This window comes from Pseudophryne corroboree, chromosome 7 (assembly GCF_028390025.1).
Source record: "Pseudophryne corroboree isolate aPseCor3 chromosome 7, aPseCor3.hap2, whole genome shotgun sequence".
Classification (NCBI taxonomy): Eukaryota; Metazoa; Chordata; class Amphibia; order Anura; family Myobatrachidae; genus Pseudophryne; species Pseudophryne corroboree.
This window is the reverse complement of record NC_086450.1, coordinates 253,288,839-253,306,399: the sequence shown is the minus strand read 5'-3', so window position 1 is coordinate 253,306,399 and position 17,561 is coordinate 253,288,839. Positions and strand designations below refer to the sequence as shown.

Here is a 17,561-nt window from a genome sequence, read left to right as displayed (position 1 = left end):
CTAATTAGGCGCAGTATTAACAATACAGCAGCTATAAGGGGAAAAACACTTATATAAGGTTATCCCTGTATATATATAGCGCTCTGGTGTGTGCTGGCAAACTCTCCCTCTGTCTCCCCAAAGGGCTAGTGGGGTCCTGTCCTCTATCAGAGCATTCCCTGTGTGTGTGCTGTGTGTCGGTACATTTGTGTCGACATGTATGAGGAGAAAAATGATGTGGAGACGGAGCAGATTGCCTGTAATAGTGATGTCACCCCCTAGGGGGTCGACACCTGAGTGGATGAACTGTTGGAAGGAATTACGTGACAGTGTCAGCTCTGTATAAAAGACAGTGGTTGACATGAGACAGCCGGCTACTCAGCTTGTGCCTGTCCAGACGTCTCATATGCCGTCAGGGGCTCTAAAGCGCCCGTTACCTCAGATGGCAGATATAGACGCCGACACGGATACTGACTCCAGTGTCGACGGTGAAGAGACAAATGTGACTTCCAGTAGGGCCACACGTTACATGATTGAGGCAATGAAAAATGTTTTACACATTTCTGATAATACGAGTACCACCAAAAAGGGGTATTATGTTCGGTGAGGAAAAACTACCTGTAGTTTTCCTGAATCTGAGAAATTAAATGAGGTGTGTGATGATGCGTGGGTTTCCCCCGATAACAACTGATAATTTCTAAAATGTTATTGGCATTATATCCTTTCCCGCCAGAGGTTAGGGTGCGTTGGGAAACACCCCCTAGGGTGGATAAAGCGCTCACACGCTTGTAAGAACAAGGGCTCTACCCTCTCCTGAGATGGCCGCCCTTAAGGATCCTGCTGATAGAAAGCAGGAGGGTATCCTAAAATGTATTTACACACATACTGGTGTTATACTGCGACCAGCAATCGCCTCAGCCTGGATGTGCAGTGCTGGGTTGGCGTGGTCGGATTCCCTGACTGAAAATATTGATACCCTAGATAGGGACAGTATATTATTGCCTATAGAGCATTTGAAAGATGCATTTCTATATATGCGTGATGCACATCGGAATATTTGCCGACTGGCATCAAGTCTAAGTGCGTTGTCCATTTCTACCAGTAGAGGGTTATGGACACGACAGTGGTCAGGTGATGCGGATTCCAAACGGCATTTAGAAGTATTGCCTTATTAAGGGGAGGAGTTATTTGGGGTCGGTCTTTCAGACCTGGTGGCCACGGCAACAGCTGGGAAATCCACGTGTGTACCCCAGGTCGCCTCTCAACATGAGAAGACGCCGTATTATCAGGCGCAGTCTTTTCGTGGACAAGCGGGCAAAAGGTTCCTCATTTCTGCCCCGTGACAGAGGGAGAGGAAAAAGGCTGCAGAAATCAGCCAGTTCCCAGGAACAGAAACCCTCTCCCGCCTCTGCCAAGCCCTCAGTATGACGCTGGGGCTTTACAAGCAGAATCAGGCACGGTGGGGGGCCCGTCTCAATGAATTTCAGCGCGCAGTGGGCTCACTCGCAAGTAGACCCCTGGATCCTTCAGGTGATATCTCAGGGGTACAAATTGGAATTCGAGACGTCTCCCCCTCGCCGTTTCCTAAAGTCGGCTTTACCGATGTCTCCTTCTGACAGGGAGACAGTTTTGGAAGCCATTCACAAGCTGTATTCCCAGCAGGTGATAATCAAGGTACCCCTCCTGCAACAGGGAACGGGGTATTATTCCACACTGTTGTGGTACCGAAGCCGGACGGCTCGGTGAGACCGATTCTAAATCTAAAATCTTTGAACACTTACATACAGAGGTTCAAATTCAAGATTGAGTCACTCAGGGCAGTGATTGCGAACCTGGAAGAAGGGGACTACATGATGTCTCGGGACATCAAGGATGCTTACCTTCATGTCCCAATTTACCCTTCTCACCAAGGGTACCTCAGGTTTATGGTACAGAACTGTCACTATCAGTTCAGGCGCTGCCGTATGGATGGTCCACGGCACCCCGGGTCTTTACCAAGGTAATGGCCGAAATGATGATATTCCTTCGAAGGAAGGGAATTTTAGTTATCCCTTACTGGGACGATTCCCTGATAAGGGTAAGATCCAGGGAACAGTTGGAGGTCGGTGTAGCACTATCTCAGGTAGTGTTGCGGCAGCACGATTGGATTCTCAATATTCCAAAATCGCAGCTGGTTCCGACGACTCGTCTTCTGTTCTAGGGATGATCCTGGACACAGTCCAGAAAAAGGTGTTTCTCCCGGAGGAGAAAGCCAGGGAGTTATCCGAGCTAGTCAGGAACCTCCTAAAACCGAGCCAACTCTCAGTGCATCAATGCACAAGGGTTCTGGGTAAAATGGTGGCTTCCTACGAAGCAATCCCATTCGGCAGATTCCACGCAAGAACTTTCCAGTGGGACCTGCTGGACAAATGGTCCGGGTCGCATCTTCAGATGCATCAGCGGATAACCCTGTCACCAAGGACAAGGGTGTCCCTCCTGTGGTGGTTGCAGAGTGCTCATCTTCTAGAGGGCCGCAGATTCGGCATTCAGGACTGGGTCCTGGTGACCACGGATGCCAGCCTGCGAGGCTGGGGAGCAGTCACACAGGGAAGGAATTTCCAGGGCTTATGGTCAAGCCTGGAGACATCACTTCACATAAATATCCTGAAGCTAAGGGCCATTTACAATGCTCTAAGCTTAGCAAGACCTCTGCTTCAAGGTCAGCCGGTGTTGATCCAGTCGGACAACATCACGGCAGTCACCCACGTAAACAGACAGAGTGGCACAAGAAGCAGGAGGGCAATGGCAGAAGCTGCAAGGATTCTTCGCTGGGCGGAAAATCATGTGATAGCACTGTCAGCAGTATTCATTCCGGGAGTGGACAACTGGGAAGCAGACTTCCTCAGCAGACACGACCTCCACCCGGGAGAGTGGAGACTTCACCCAGAAGTCTTCCACATGATTATAAACCGTTGGGAAAAACTCGACAGGTATTGCGCCAGGTCAAGGGACCCTCAGGCAATAGCTGTAGACGCTCTGGTAACACCGTGGGTGTACCAGTCAGTGTATGTGTTCCCTCCTCTGCCTCTCATACCCAAGGTACTGAGATTGATAAGATGGAGAGGAGTAAGCACTATATTCGTGGCTCCGGATTGGCCAAGAAGGACTTGGTAACCGGAACTTCAAGAGATGCTCACGGAGGATCCGTGGCCTCTACCTCTAAGGGACCTGCTCCAGCAAGGACCCTGTCTGTTCCAAGACTTACCGCGGCTGCGTTTGACGGCATGGCGGTTGAACGCCGGATCCTGAAGGAAAAAAGGCATTCCGGATGAAGTCATCCCTATCCTGATCAAAGCCAGGAAGGATGTAACCGCAAAACATTATCACCGCATTTGGCGAAAATATGTTGCGTGGTGCGAGGCCAGTAAGGCCCGACGGAGGAAATTCAACTGGGTCGATTCCTACATTTCCTGCAAACAGGAGTGTCTATGGGCCTGAAATTGGGGTCCATTAAGGTTCAAATTTCGGTCCTGTCAATTTTCTTCCAAAAAGAACTAGCTTCAGTCCCTGAAGTTCAGACGTTTGTAAAAGGGGTACTGCATATACAACCTCCTTTTGTGCCTCCAGTGGCACTTTGGGATCTCAATGTAGTTTTTGGGTTCCAAAAGTCACATTGGTTTGAACCACTTAAATCTGTGGAGTTAAAATATCTCACATGGAAAGTGGTCATGCTGTTGGCCCTGGCCTGGGCCAGGCGCGTGTTAGAATTGGCGGCTTTATCCTGTAAAAGAACTTATCTGATTTTCCATTCGGACAGGGCGGAATTGAGGACTCGTCCTCAGTTTCTCCCTAAGGTGGTTTCAGCGTTTCACCTGAACCAACCTATTGTGGTGCCTGCGGCTACTAGGGACTTGGAGGACTCCAAGTTGCTAGACGTTGTCAGGGCCCTGAAAATATATGTTTCCAGGACGGCTGGAGTCAGGAAATCTGACTCGCTGTTTATCCTATATGCACCCAACAAGCTGGGTGCTCCTGCTTCTAAGCAGACTAGTGCTCGTTGGATTTGTAGTACAATTCTGCTTGCACATTCTGTGGCAGGCCTGCCACAGCCAAAAATCTGTAAATGCCCACTCCACAAGGAAGGTGGGCTCATCTTGGGCGGCTGCCCGAGGGGTCTCGGCTTTACAACTTTGCCGAGCAGCTACTTGGTCAGGAGCAAATACGTTTGTAAAATTCTCCAAAATTGATACCCTGGCTGAGGAGGACCTGGAGTTCTCTCATTTGGTGCTGCAGAGTCATCCGCACTCTCCCGCCTGTTTGGGAGCTTTGGTATAATCCCCATGGTCCTTACGGAGTCCCCAGCATCCACTTAGAATTATCGGTAAGTAAATTCTTATTTTCTCTAACGTCCTATTTCTCGTAGTCCGTAGTGGATGCTGGGCGCCCATCCCAAGTGCGGATTGTCTGCAATACTGGTACATAGTTATTGTTACAAAAAAAAAAAAAAAAAACGGGTTATTGCTGTAGTGAGCCATCTTTTCTAGAGGCTCCTCTGTTATCATGCTGTTAACTGGGTTCAGATCACAAGTTGTACAGTGTGATTGGTGTGGCTGGTATGAGTCTTACCCGGGATTCAAAATCCTTCCTTATTGTGTACGCTCGTCCGGGCACAGTATCCTAACTGAGGCTTGGAGGAGGGTCATAGGGGGAGGAGCCAGTGCACACCAGATAGTCCTAAAGCTTTCTTTAGATGTGCCCAGTCTCCTGCGGAGCCGCTATTCCCCATGGTCCTTACGGAGTCCCCAGCATCCACTACGGACTACGAGAAATAGAATTATCGGTAAGTAAATTCTTATTATTTTCTTCTTCTTTCTCTCCTCTAGAGATGTTTTTTTTTTGAGTTATGCTCATGGTACTCTACATTGCAAACACACAACAGTTAAATTAAGATACAAATTTGTGTTCCCTACAGGAAAAGGAGGTCTGGAAGGCGAAGGGATATGGTCAGGAGTCCTCAGGACTTTGACCAGATAGACACGGTAAGCCAGTGGCCCCCAGAGCATAACTCCCAAGCCTAGCTGAGGCGGCACACGGTCTGACTCATCCACTGTAGGTAAAGAAGGTATGTGTAAGCTGGTAAGAGCCTACTGGAGTGCACCAGGGTTCTCTTCTCATGCAGGTAAGAAAGCAATGACGTCTTACCTGCTTGAGGAAGAATATTGGTAAGGCAATACCAACAGACCCATCCCATATCCCTCCTGCAGAAGGACCTTTTCAGGTAATACAAATCGACTTCGTACAGTTAACACCCTTTAGGAATTATTGTTATGTATTGGTTTGCACTGATGTTTTCTCAAACTGGGTAAAGGCATTCCCTGCTTCCACCGATGCTGCTGTGTTTACCACAAAGAAAAATTGCACAGAAATTTGTGTAGAGAATGGTACACCTAGTAGTAGGAGCAAAGTGATAATGGACTATTGTGATCATAGATACTGCCACTAGTATTATGTAGCATTGGAACCACTCCCAGATCTTCACTTGACGAATCATCCTCTTCGAAATTTTTGTTTTTGTTTTTTGGGGTTTTGGAAGACAACCTCATGTCATGATTCATCGGCACAATGATCAGAAATACACCAATGAGGTGACAGTGCAGTACCTTATCGAGATGAGCCAGCATTTGAGAACTTGATAAAAGAACTTGACTGTTGACTCCTGGTATGCCAAATACTAACTGTCTTGATTGTGAACCAAGAGACTGTGTGATTGTTCTTACGCTCAGGTTGCCTAATAGACAGGTGGGAAGGACCATACCAAGTTTTGTTGACAGCACTATCCCAGTGAAAGTAGCCGAGAGAGAGACTTGGGTCCATGATTTCCATTGCAGGAAAGTCGGTAGTCCGGAAGGAACTCGTAAATGGAGTGAGATCGCAAAAGTATCACCAGAGAGTCTGTTCCGTGAAGACTGAGAGGCGGCACTGTTGAACACTACCTGAGCGTGCTAAAGGATCACAGAAAGACCATTCGTTGTAATTGATTTGCTATGAACAAGAGTTGTTTTGTTCTATTTCTCTTTTCTCTCTTTCCCGCTGACAAACATTTTTTTTCAGGACATTCTATTTTTGCAAGGTTTTTCACGAGGAGTCGACTGTGGGACTGGAACTGGTTCTGGAGGAAGGAGTGATTTCCTTATAGGATCCCAGGATTAGCCGATCAGTTTGTTAAAGCCAGAGAAAAATCAAAGGTCTAGTAGTTACGGAGTTCGGAGGTAACGTGATAGGCTATTGTCTGAGGAATACTGTATTTTGTAGTTATTGTGACCCCATATTTGAAGATGAGAGCATCCAGAGATGTCAGTCTAGCAATAAGGTGACCGACATCCCTTGAGTAATTACCACTCACTAGTGGGTAAGGTCTTAAACCAATCGGAATGTTGGATGTGCTCACAGGTACCTCTAAGACGAAAAGATGCAGGATTAGTGACATATTTTTTTTTAGAGTTAGCTGAGGTACTTGAATTATATGGAAGGGGGAGGGTACCGGTGGACAAAGAATGTAATATAACTAGACCCCCTAGCCTTAAAATCCACCAGTACCATAGATAAATCCTTGGTATGTTTAAATCTCACCAATTTCAGGAAATTGGGAGGTAATCAGGAACAATCAGACAATGGCTATTCACACATAGCAGATAAAGAGCTCATTAATGTGTGTGGAAGAAAGGTTTATGAGTGGCTCTCCCTGAACTCCGAAGGTTTATGTTATCTAGGAAGGACACTACTTATAACCCTTGTTCAAGGATTAAACAGACCTAGCATATGTTCCAGAAATGGAAACAATGTTCAGAAAATGATAGGAATATGTAAATCATGAAAATTTTATCTCACTTTCATGATTTGTTTGTGTCTTCTCCCTCTACCCAGCAGAACCTCAATCGAATCCGAACATCAGTGTGCAAAGACATAAGTACATGTATGTGTGAAATGTTCATTCAAATCAGACATTATAGGCCAAAGCACTGTCCCAGCATACTCTATAGGTTGAATGTTGTCCCACACCCAACCAGTGGTCCCGTGACCACCGAGTGTATATAGAGGATGTCTCGTTCTCCTCCCTGTCTTCCCTAAATATAGTCAAGTGTCTGATTTGCTAAATGAATACATACGTGTGTCTAAGTCACCGATTATTGTCTGAAATATTTTTTCTTATGTTAATAATTGATGGCAGTTATTGTTTACTGCCAAAGGGTCGACTGTCGAAGTCACAAATATTACATAGAGAGAACATACAGACTCCACACATTGAGTCGCTAAGCTTGCAAATACACGCAGCGAGCACAGCAGTATATGGTAACATACGCATTTACACAGACATGCCACAGAGAGAGATTCTACACATATTTCATACAGCACATAATTTGAACATATCAAGCGCCAGACATCATCATGTTTTAAATTATATAATGGAGTAACGTCATGTATGTGTATTTTTGGAGCAGAGCAAGATGGACATGTCGTGTTTGGTGTCACAGTAACCAGATTTATGTCTAGATTCATTTAATGTCTGTTATTAAGTTGTAGCACATTGCTATGAGTAGTTATGATTTAATGTAGAAATATAAAGCCACAATTCTGATGAGAACAAAAGGATTCCATTCAAAACATGTGATAGACTGGAAACTCACGCCAGCCCTTTTGATGTCTTCAAGGCTTGCATATGATCTGACCAATGACTCATTATGAATGAGAAAGTTCCCTCCCCTAGACACAAGAGATCTGTGCATGCCCCCAAGAGACTCTTTGTATTGCTGATCAGACACACAGAAGTCTGTTTTCCCCTGGGTCCTGAGCGAGATGGAGTGTTGGTAATATTTTGCTTCTGTTAGCTGGAGTTTAGACACGGCTAAAGATGGAGGAACTGGAGCGATTATAAAGTGCATTGAGGGAGATGGTGATGTATTCCTGGCCATGTATGTATTTGAATTAGTTTGTATTAACTGCTTACTGTGTAAATTGTAACCATGTAACTATATATATATATATATATATATATATATATATACTGTACATTGTGATATATTGAATACATATCCTTTTAATAACAAATATATACATCAATACTCAGATAATGTGTGGGTGTATTGTTTTCTCTAATGGGATGCAGTGTTTTGCGATGTATAGCGCACATTCATAGCACATGGTAATAAGATGCGCAGGCGTCCACAGTATATATTAGAGCGGGCATTTTAAATTTTTGTTAGAAAGCAATTTGACATTTACAGGATCCCGATTCTGCTCAGGGTATTGAACCCCTAATTCTTGCTATTCATGACGTGTTAAAGCTCCCTCTAGAGGACGCTATGTCACAGCAGTCGTTTTTCTTTACTCCAAACAAGCCAAATGTCACTTTCCCTGATTCTGCAGAGTTAGATGACCTATTCATGTTAGCCTGGAAAAATCCAGACAAAAAAATTCCAAGTGTCCAAAAAGTTTTTGCGCACTTTCCCATTTGCTCCTGAAGGTAGGACATTTTGGGAGGAACCCCCTGGGGTTGATGTATCAGTCTCTCAACTGTCCAAAAAGGCGGTTCTGCCTGCTTCAGGATCCTTTACCATAATGGATCCTGGGGACAGAAAAATAGAAGCTACACTCAAATCTTTTTACATGGCAGCAGGTGTATCGCAAAGGCTAATCATAGTGGGTTGCTGGATGACCCATGCCATTCATTCATGGGTCACTCAAATTCAGGAGGGCCTCTCCAGGGCTCTGCCTCTGGTCACTATGGTGACCCTCCTAAAGCACATTCAGGACAATACATGCGTCTTGTGTGATTCGCTCGAGGAGATGGGGAGTATTAATGCTAGGACTTCTGCCATGGCAGTGTCATCGCGCATTGCCTTGTGGTTGCATCAGTGGATAGCAGACGCGGAATCCAAGCGCAGTGTGGAATCCCTCCCCTTTTCTGTGGAATGGCTTTTTGCGGTTGAGTTGGATACGTGGATTTCCATAGTCACTGCTGGGAAATCACGTTTCTCCCCTCTGGGGCCCTGCCGGCGAGACGCTCCTACCCAGGACCGTCCCTCCAAACCTTTCAGTCTAACAGATTTCGATCTAGGGCCAGAGGTGCCTCCAATGCGGCTAGAGGCACTTAGAGCTAAGACACAAAAGCCTGCAAACACCGGTTCTCATGAACAGTCCACCAGTTCTGCTTTCACTAAGACCTCAACATGACGGTGCCCACCCACCCCGAGGGGATCTCCAGGTTGTAGCTCAACTGCGTCACTTCAGCCGCGTCTGGGAGTTTTCCTGCCAAGATACCTGGATCAGGAATCTAATTTCTCAGGGCTACAAGCTGGAGTTTGACGGTGCTCCTCCCCAACGATTTTTCAAATCAAGCTTACCAGCTTTGGATGATATGCAGGTTACATTGCGACAGGCCATCCAAAAGTTGGTCAGTCCATGTCATTGCTCCAGTAACAATACCACAACGAGGCAAGGGTTACTACTCCAACCTGTTTGTGGTACCGAAGCCGGACGGTTCGGTAAGACCCATTTTGAATCTAAAGTCCTTGAATCCTTTCCTGAAGGTGTTCAAGTTCAAAATGGAATCCTTGCGTGCGGTGATTGCGGGCTTGGACGAACAGGAATTCATGGTTTCCTTGGACGCCTACCTTCATATTCTGATATGGCCGCCTCATCAGGCATACCTGAGGTTTTCCCTGCTGCATGATCACTACCAATTCCAGGCACTACCCTTCAGCTCTGAGGGTCCACAGCTCCGAGGGTATTCACGAAGATGTTGGGGGTCAATGTTGGCCCTTGCCTGGATGATCTTCTGATAATGACAAGATCCAGGGAGCTGTTATTGCTCCATATCGACCGCACTATCTAACTTCTGTCACATCATGGGTGGATCCTCAACTTACAGAATTCCCACCTGGAGCCAACTCAGCAGCTCCTGTTCCTGGGGATGTTGCTGGATACTGTGGCCCAGAAGGTGTTCCTACCAGAGGACAAAGCGAGAACACTTCAGGAGATGGTCCGCATGGTGATCCGACCTACTCGAGTGTCCATCCATCTTTGCATAAGATTGTTTGGAAAGATGGTCTCCTCATACGAGGCTATTCAGTATGGAAGTTTCCATGCCAGAACTTTTCAGTTGAATCTCCTGAGCAAGTGGTCCGGATCACTCCTACAGATGCACTGGATGATTTGACTGTCACCTCAGGCCAGGATTTCCCTCCTGTGGTGGCTGCAGTCCTCCAATCTCCTAGAAGGCCGGAGTTTCAGGATTGGACCGTCCTCATGAGATGCGAGTCTAAGAGGATGGGGAGCTGTCACCCAAGGGGCGCAGTTCCAGGGCAGGTGGTCAGCCCACGAAAGGCTCCTTCCGATCAACATTCTGGAACTTCGGGTGATCTACAATGCTCTGCTTCAGGCCTCTTCTCTGCTCAAGGATCACACGGTCCAAGTACGGTCGGACAATGCCACAGCAGTGGCGTACATCAGTCGGCAAGGAGGAACAAAAAGCAGAGCCTGCATGCGAGAGGTGTCAAGGATACTCCTCTGGGCAGAAAGAAATCTAAGAGCAATGTCCTCAATCTTTATTCCGGGAGTAGACAACCGGGAAGCGGATTTCCTGAGTTGTCATGATCTACACCCAGGGGAGTGGGGTCTCCACCAGCAGGTGTTTCAGCAGATCATCCACCGGTGGGACTGGCCACAGACAGACAGACATGATGGCTTCTCTTCTCAACAAGAAGCTTCACTGGTATTGCTCCTGAACCAGGGACCCTCAGGTGAGGGCAGTGGATGCCCTGACATTGCATTGGCCTTACAGGCTGGTTTATCTGTTTCCTCCAATTCCGTTCCTCCCAAGGGTGCTCAAGCAAATCAGAAATCAAGGTGTCCAGACAATTCTGATTGGCCTCGGAGGGCGTGGTACACGGATCTTCTGGACATATCTGTCGAAGACCCTTGGACTCTACCGCTAAGATGAGATCTTCTATAGGGACCATTCGTCTACCCGGACTTACGGCGACTTCGTTTGACGGCATGGAGGTTGAGCGGAACATCCTACCTCACAAAAGCATTTCCAAGAAGGTTATTGTTACTATGGTTCAGGCCAGGAAGCCTGTGACGTCAAAACACTATCATGTCTGGAGAAGATATGTCTCTTGGTGCGAGGAATGCACGTATCCACCTGCAGAGTTTCACTTGGGACGTTTCCTGCAGGCTGTTGTGGATAAGGGCTTACGTCTGGGTTCCATTAAGGTCCAGATTTCAGCTCTCTCCATTTTCTTCCAGGAGAAATTGGCAGTGTTGCCAGAAGTTCAGACCTTCATGCAAGGGGTACTCCACATACAACCTCCTTTTGTGCCGCCTATGGCACCCTGGGATTTGAATGTAGTGTTTTAGTTTCTACAGTCCTCCTGGTTTGAACCTTTGATGACGGTAGAAGACAAGTACCTCACGTGGAAAACGGTGATGTTATTGGCCCTGGTTTCGGCTCGGCGTGTCTCAGAATTGGGGGCTTTATCGTGTAAAAGTCCATACTTGGTCTATTATGAGGACAGAGCGAAGGTTATCTCTGCGTTTCACCTGAATCAACCTATTGTGGTTCCATCAAGTTCTGACACTTCTGTTCCTCTGGAGGCATTGGATGCTGTGCGAGCCTTGAAGATTCTACGTCAAGCGAACGGCTCGGATCAGAAAGACCGATTCCTTGTTCGTGCTCCATGATGTGCAGAAAAAGGGTTGTCCTGCGTCTAAGCAGTCCATTGCTCGTTGGCTTAGGCTTACTATCCAACAGGCCTTTATCTTGGCCTTTAATAGGATTAACTGAGCCAGGGCTGTCGGACTTAATCCCCTGTTGTAATGACTTAATCCCTTGATGTATTGTTCTTTGTATTGTATTGCAGCTGAGAACAATAGATGAATGGCTTATGTTAATAAACCATGGTGTGCCTAGGCGCAGCAGAGAAGCCAAGATGAGCGTGGATCCATCTGTATGTGTCGGCAGCCTTACCTGTTCCTAAGTCTCTGAAGGCCCACTCTACAAGATCGGTGGGTTCTTCCTGGGCTGCTGCCCGTGGAGTCTCGTCCCTTGCAACTATGCCGAGCTGCTACCTGGTCGGGGAAGAACACTTTTGTTAAGTTTTACAAGTTTGATACCATGGACAAAGAGGATACCCAGTTTGGGCAGGCGGTGTTGTAGCAGTCTCCTCATGTTCCCGCCCATTCCGGAAGCTTTGGAATGTCCCCATCGTACTAGATTCCCCAATATCACTTATGGATGCTAGAGAAAATAGGATTTTAATTACCTACCGGTAAATCCTTCAGCTGTTGTTACCAGCTGCTGCTGGTTGTTTTATGTTAGTGATGTGCTGGTTTATAAATCTCACCACTCTTTGTTATCATGTTTCCTTCTCTCGTATATGTATTTTCTCCTTCGGGCACTGTTTTACCTATAACTGCCTGTGGGAGGTGGCATAGAGGGGAGGAACCAGCACACCCAGTGAAGAAATTTAAAGTGCACCGACTCCTTTGGACCCCGTCTATACCCCATTGTACTAGATTCCCCAATATGCCTTATGGACTACGAGAAATGGATTTACCTGTAAGTAATTAAAATCCTATTCTTTTTAACAGATCCCACCACTGCCACCAGTTTTTTACGATCCTGGCGCAGTGATTATCCAATCTGAGAATGCTGCCCGTGACCTCTTAATGATTACCTCAGCGTGTGCGGTAAATCTACGTGGTAACTGTCACTAGCAGAAGTACCAGTCGCTGTGCCAGCCAGGCCAAGCGAGTTTGTAGGACCACGCCCAGGGCGAGCTTCTGCTCTCACCCGCACACAAAGTTATTAATACTTAAAAATGAGGAAACCTGACCTCTCGAGGCTTTTCCAGAAATAAGATTAAGAATTTTTATTCCAAGTAAAATCTTCAAAGCTTATTGTTACAGAAAAAAGAAAGTTACAAGAATATAATAGTTGGAAAGTCACACACGTAAATACAATTTCAAATAGAATTTTTTTAAGGACATAAACAAAACAAACCAATCCAGTCTCTTTGGATTTAATAGTGATTGGATGAGGCTTCACGTTGATGACCTATGGAACATCTGTATCCTTCGATAGCCTCATGCACAATGAACACTTTCCAGCCTGTTTCTCCTATTTAAAACTTAGGCTGCACTGCCCCCCTGCCCCCCCTCCCTCTGGAGAGTTCGTGTAACCTTTCCAAACCCAGAGTGAATGGAGTCTTAGCTTATACTGTGGGGTCTCTTAACCATACCAACAGGGGTGGATGGCCTTATCTTTTAATTGCTTGTTTGATGCAAAGAGAGTTGGTCTGGTTTTCTCATCTTTTATGGCTTGCCTTTACAGCTGTAGTATGAGGCCTGTGTACACATCCTGGTCTTTTACAAATGGATCCTAGGAAGGCCAGTTACACTCTGCTGGCCAAAGTGTCTCTGAGGGATCTTTCCAGGCACTTAAAAGCATTCTTCAAGCCATCTCTGGTTCCCTGCATCAAAGTATCTCTGACACCTCTGTACTGTAAACATGCTCTATACAAGCAGATCAATTAAGTCTCTACCATTTGACTGGTATTATACAATGGTACATTGATACATCAATCAGAATAATACAAATTCCAGTCATGCCCATTTCGATATAACCCAGATGCATTGGCATCACATCCATTGATACATCACTCAGATATTTTGATATCACTTACATTGATATCACACTACTTATTAACAGGCCTATTCCTACTTGAAATAGCCTGGATCATGACAACGCCACCATATCATGCAGCCTGAATTTGCTCATTAGTGCTTGCAGCCCTACGTGAGGGAAACTTGCATACATTTGGGTTGACCCTAGAGTGTCTCCATAAATAAATATGCTATATTATTGGGGTGTTTTGTGGTCTAATAAAATAACATTTAGTAGATTCCCCATTTCATTAAATATTTAATTATTGGTTTCACGGTTTACTATGGGGTTAGCATGGCTTTTTTTTTACATTTTTTAATTAGATCAGAATTTATTAAAGTTTCTCACTCCTAACATTGTGCCTGCCAGATGCTTAATATTGAGGAGTAATTATTATTTATAATGAGAAATAAACACATCACTAGGGCAGGGATAACTTTTGGTTATTTTAAATTAGGCCTAACTTATGACAAGTTTTTGTTCCAATAAACTTTTGTGAACTTGAATATGTTTGTGCTCAGATATTTTAAATACTTCTACCATGCTGCTCTTTATTTCCAGGCCAGTGACGAACAAGTTAAGCAGATGCTGAAAGTAATATTTCAAGAGATTTGTGAGCTGGATATAAGTGATTGCTACTGGTTGTCCTCATCTACCGTGGACATGGTATCAAGATGTAAGAACCTTATTAGATTGGATATGGCTGGCTGCTCTATAAGTTCCCTGCGACTTTCAAGGATTCTTTCAGGTCTTCAATATCTGCGCTCATTATCTGTTGATATCAATGAAGGCTTTGATGCAGGACAGTTGAGTAGTGAGTGCAGAGCAACATTAGGTAATTTACGAGAATTAAAACAGACACTGTTTGTTCCATCCTATGGGTTGGTGCCTTGTTGCACTAGTCTAGAAAAACTGCTGCTTTACTTTGAAGCCTTGGACAGAACACGTGAAGGGACCGTCATGTCTGGTCAGCTGATGGTGGGAGAAAGCAATGTGCCCCATTATCAGAATTTGAAGCTCTTTTATGCTCGCCTTGCTCCTGGCTACATAAACGAGGAGGTGGTCAGATTGTACTTGGCTGTTCTTAGTGACCGGACCCCAGAAAATCTTAGGGCTTTTCTTATATCTGTTCCAGGAACTTTAGCAGAAAGCAGAGCTACCAAAAATCTTCTTGACTCAATGGCAAAGAATGTATCACTGGAGGCATTCCAGTTGCCCAAATCCTGGCTCAATGGATCCTCCTTACTTCAGCACATGAAGTTTAGTTGCCCCTCCTATTTTAGTTTTAGTCGCTGCGTGATTTCAGGTGATCAACTTACTCGGAACATTTTAAATGGTGGAAGAGACTGTAAAAGCCTGGTCAGTTTGAACTTGAGAGGCTGTGCGTTATGCTTTATGACTAACTTGCCTTATAAAAAGCAAGAAGATGATATAGACTTTTCTGTTTTAGACACATTAATATCTGCCTGTCCATGCCTTGCACATTTGAATATTTCATCCGCACATCACCACAGTTCATTGAACACTGGAAGACATCTCTGTGAGAGTCTTGCACAACTTAAGCACTTACGTTCGCTATCTTTGCCAGTATGCGCTATAGCAGATACTAGTAGAACTGTAGAAAAAAATGCTAATCAGTGCCCAGGACCTTCTACGTCTAGCTCTGCCCATCTTACGTTTACTAAAAAAATACGGGTTGGCGTTCAGACTTATTCAATGGTTTCAGATGAGCAGGATATAGTTAAACAACGCTCTGTTTTCTGGAAACTACTAAAAGGTACCCCAGCTCTGGAATACTTGGAACTGATTGGTTCAAATTTCTATTCAGTCATGCCCCGAAATGATCCAGCAATACGTAATACTTACCCACCTTGTAAGCGGTCACATACAGTAACAGATGCAGATATTGCAGCAATTGGTCAGCTAAGTTTTCTACAAGATCTTACACTAGCACAGATGCCAGGAATACTTACAGGCTCTGGTCTGGTGAACATAGGCATACGCTGCCAACAACTGCGTACACTATCACTGGCAAATATTGGCATGATGGCCAAAGTGATGTTCATGACCAGTCTGTGTGAGATGTTGACACACTGCAGATATTTGACAGATCTGAGGTAAGAGACATTCTGTGTGTTTGTGGGGGGTGGGGTTTGGGGGGGTGGGGGGGGAGATGGGTCTTTAAACTGTACTCAGAAGCAATTACTTGCGATTCAGCTGCAATACTTTTAGGGTTTCCACACAACTATTTGCTTTTGACGCTGCTTTTTTAATTTTCTTTACTTTTTTTTTCTTTCTCTTACGTCCTAGAGGATGCTGGGGTCCACATTAGTACCATGGGGTATAGATGGGTCCATTAGGAGCCACTGGAACTTTAAGAGTTTGAGAGTGTGGGCTGGCTCCTCCCTCTATGCCCCTCCTACCAGACTCAGTTTAGAAAATGTGCCCAGAGGAGCCGGTCACAGCTAGAGGAGCTCTACAAAGTTTTTCTAGTATAGTTTATTTTAAAGTTTATTATTTTACAGGGAGGCTGCTGAAGTATAATCTTCTGAAGAGCATGAAGACAGCGCAATTAAGGGGGCTTCTCAGAGCTGACCCAGCAGCGTTCAGCGCCATTTTCCTGCCTGCAGAAGCGCTGTCATTGAAGGAAAGTCCCTCCATATCAACTCCAGCTATCTCTAACGGTACCAGGCAGTTGTTGAAGGGGGAGTGGCTGTTGTACAGGCTGTGTAACCTATTAAGGTGCACAGTCAGCGCTGGTAGGGGTCTCCCTATACCTTAAAAAGCTCTGTGTGTGGGTTTGCTCCAATCTCTGTCTCTTGCCATTCTTGGGGGTGAAACTCTGTCTAACCTCGTGTGTGTGTGTGTGTGTGTGTGGTGTTTGGGGTCTCAGTTTAGCTATATTTAGGGACTCTGTGTCATATGCTGCAGAGGATTTGTCCTCTCAGGATGATCTCATTCCAAGTAATCAGGATTGCACTGTTTTAGCGCAGATACCGGCAAGGGTGCCGGAATGGTTTGCCTCTTTCAAATCTATGATGGCTGAGATTTCTACTAGGGTTGCACAGAATAAATCTGCATCTCGGGTTTTACAGAACTCTATGGCAGTTTGGTCCGGTTCTGTTTCCTCAGGGCCCCCCTCTGTAGGTTCCCATAAACGTGCTCTTGCCCAAATTATGCAAGATGATACGGATACCGATTCTGACTAGACAGACGGTGGTGGAGATGTGCTCAGGGGGACTGCATCACTTGCTAAAGGGGTGCAGTTGATAATAGAGGCTATTAGGGATGTGTTGAATATTACTGATACAACACCTGAGCAGGTTGAGGAGGCTTACTTCACAGACAGTAAGAAAGCCTCGCTAACCCTCCCTGCGTCCAAAGAATTGAATGCTATCTTTGAAAAAGCGTGGGAAAACCCAGAGAAAAAATTCCAGATACCTAAAAGGGTTCTGGTTGCTTCTCCTTTCCTGAAGAGGATAGGAAAAAATGGGAAAACCCACCCATAGTGGACGCGTCTGTATCCAGACTCTCAAAAAAGGTGGTTTTACCTGTTCCAGGATCCACCGCCTTAAAGGAGCCGGCTGATCGAAAAGTTGATGCTACGCTCAAATCCATATACACGGCTTCAGGGGCGATACTACGTCCTACTATTGCCTGTGCATGGATTTCCAAAGCTATAGTAAAGTGGTCAGCACTTTGCTAGAGGATTTGGATACACTGGATAAAAGTGACGTTAAATTGTTTTTACGTAACATTCAGGATTCTGCAGGATTTATGGTGGAATCCATGAAGGACCTGGGTTCAATGGCTGCAGGAATTTCTTCCATGTCTGTCTCAGCTCGCAGAGTATTGTGGCTGCGCCAGTGGTCTGCCG

At 45.5% G+C, this 17,561-nt stretch overlaps 1 protein-coding gene across 5 annotated transcripts in view; it reads left to right on the top strand.

Annotated features, from left to right (window-relative positions):
- FBXL18 (F-box and leucine rich repeat protein 18) overlaps positions 1 to 17,561 on the top strand; it is a 328,848-nt gene that overhangs the window by 170,132 nt on the left and 141,155 nt on the right. For 4 of the 5 annotated variants that reach the window (XR_010182033.1, XM_063934098.1, XM_063934097.1 and 1 more), the window contains exons 3-4: positions 12,610 to 12,708; positions 14,246 to 15,801. Coding sequence is in view for 4 of the 5 variants with exons in the window: in XM_063934098.1 (XP_063790168.1) it covers positions 12,610 to 12,708; positions 14,246 to 15,801 (1,655 nt within the window). In the remaining variant the exon portion in view is untranslated. The remainder of the gene's footprint in view (positions 1 to 12,609; positions 12,709 to 14,245; positions 15,802 to 17,561) is intronic. The other variant, XM_063934099.1, reaches the window with a different exon arrangement.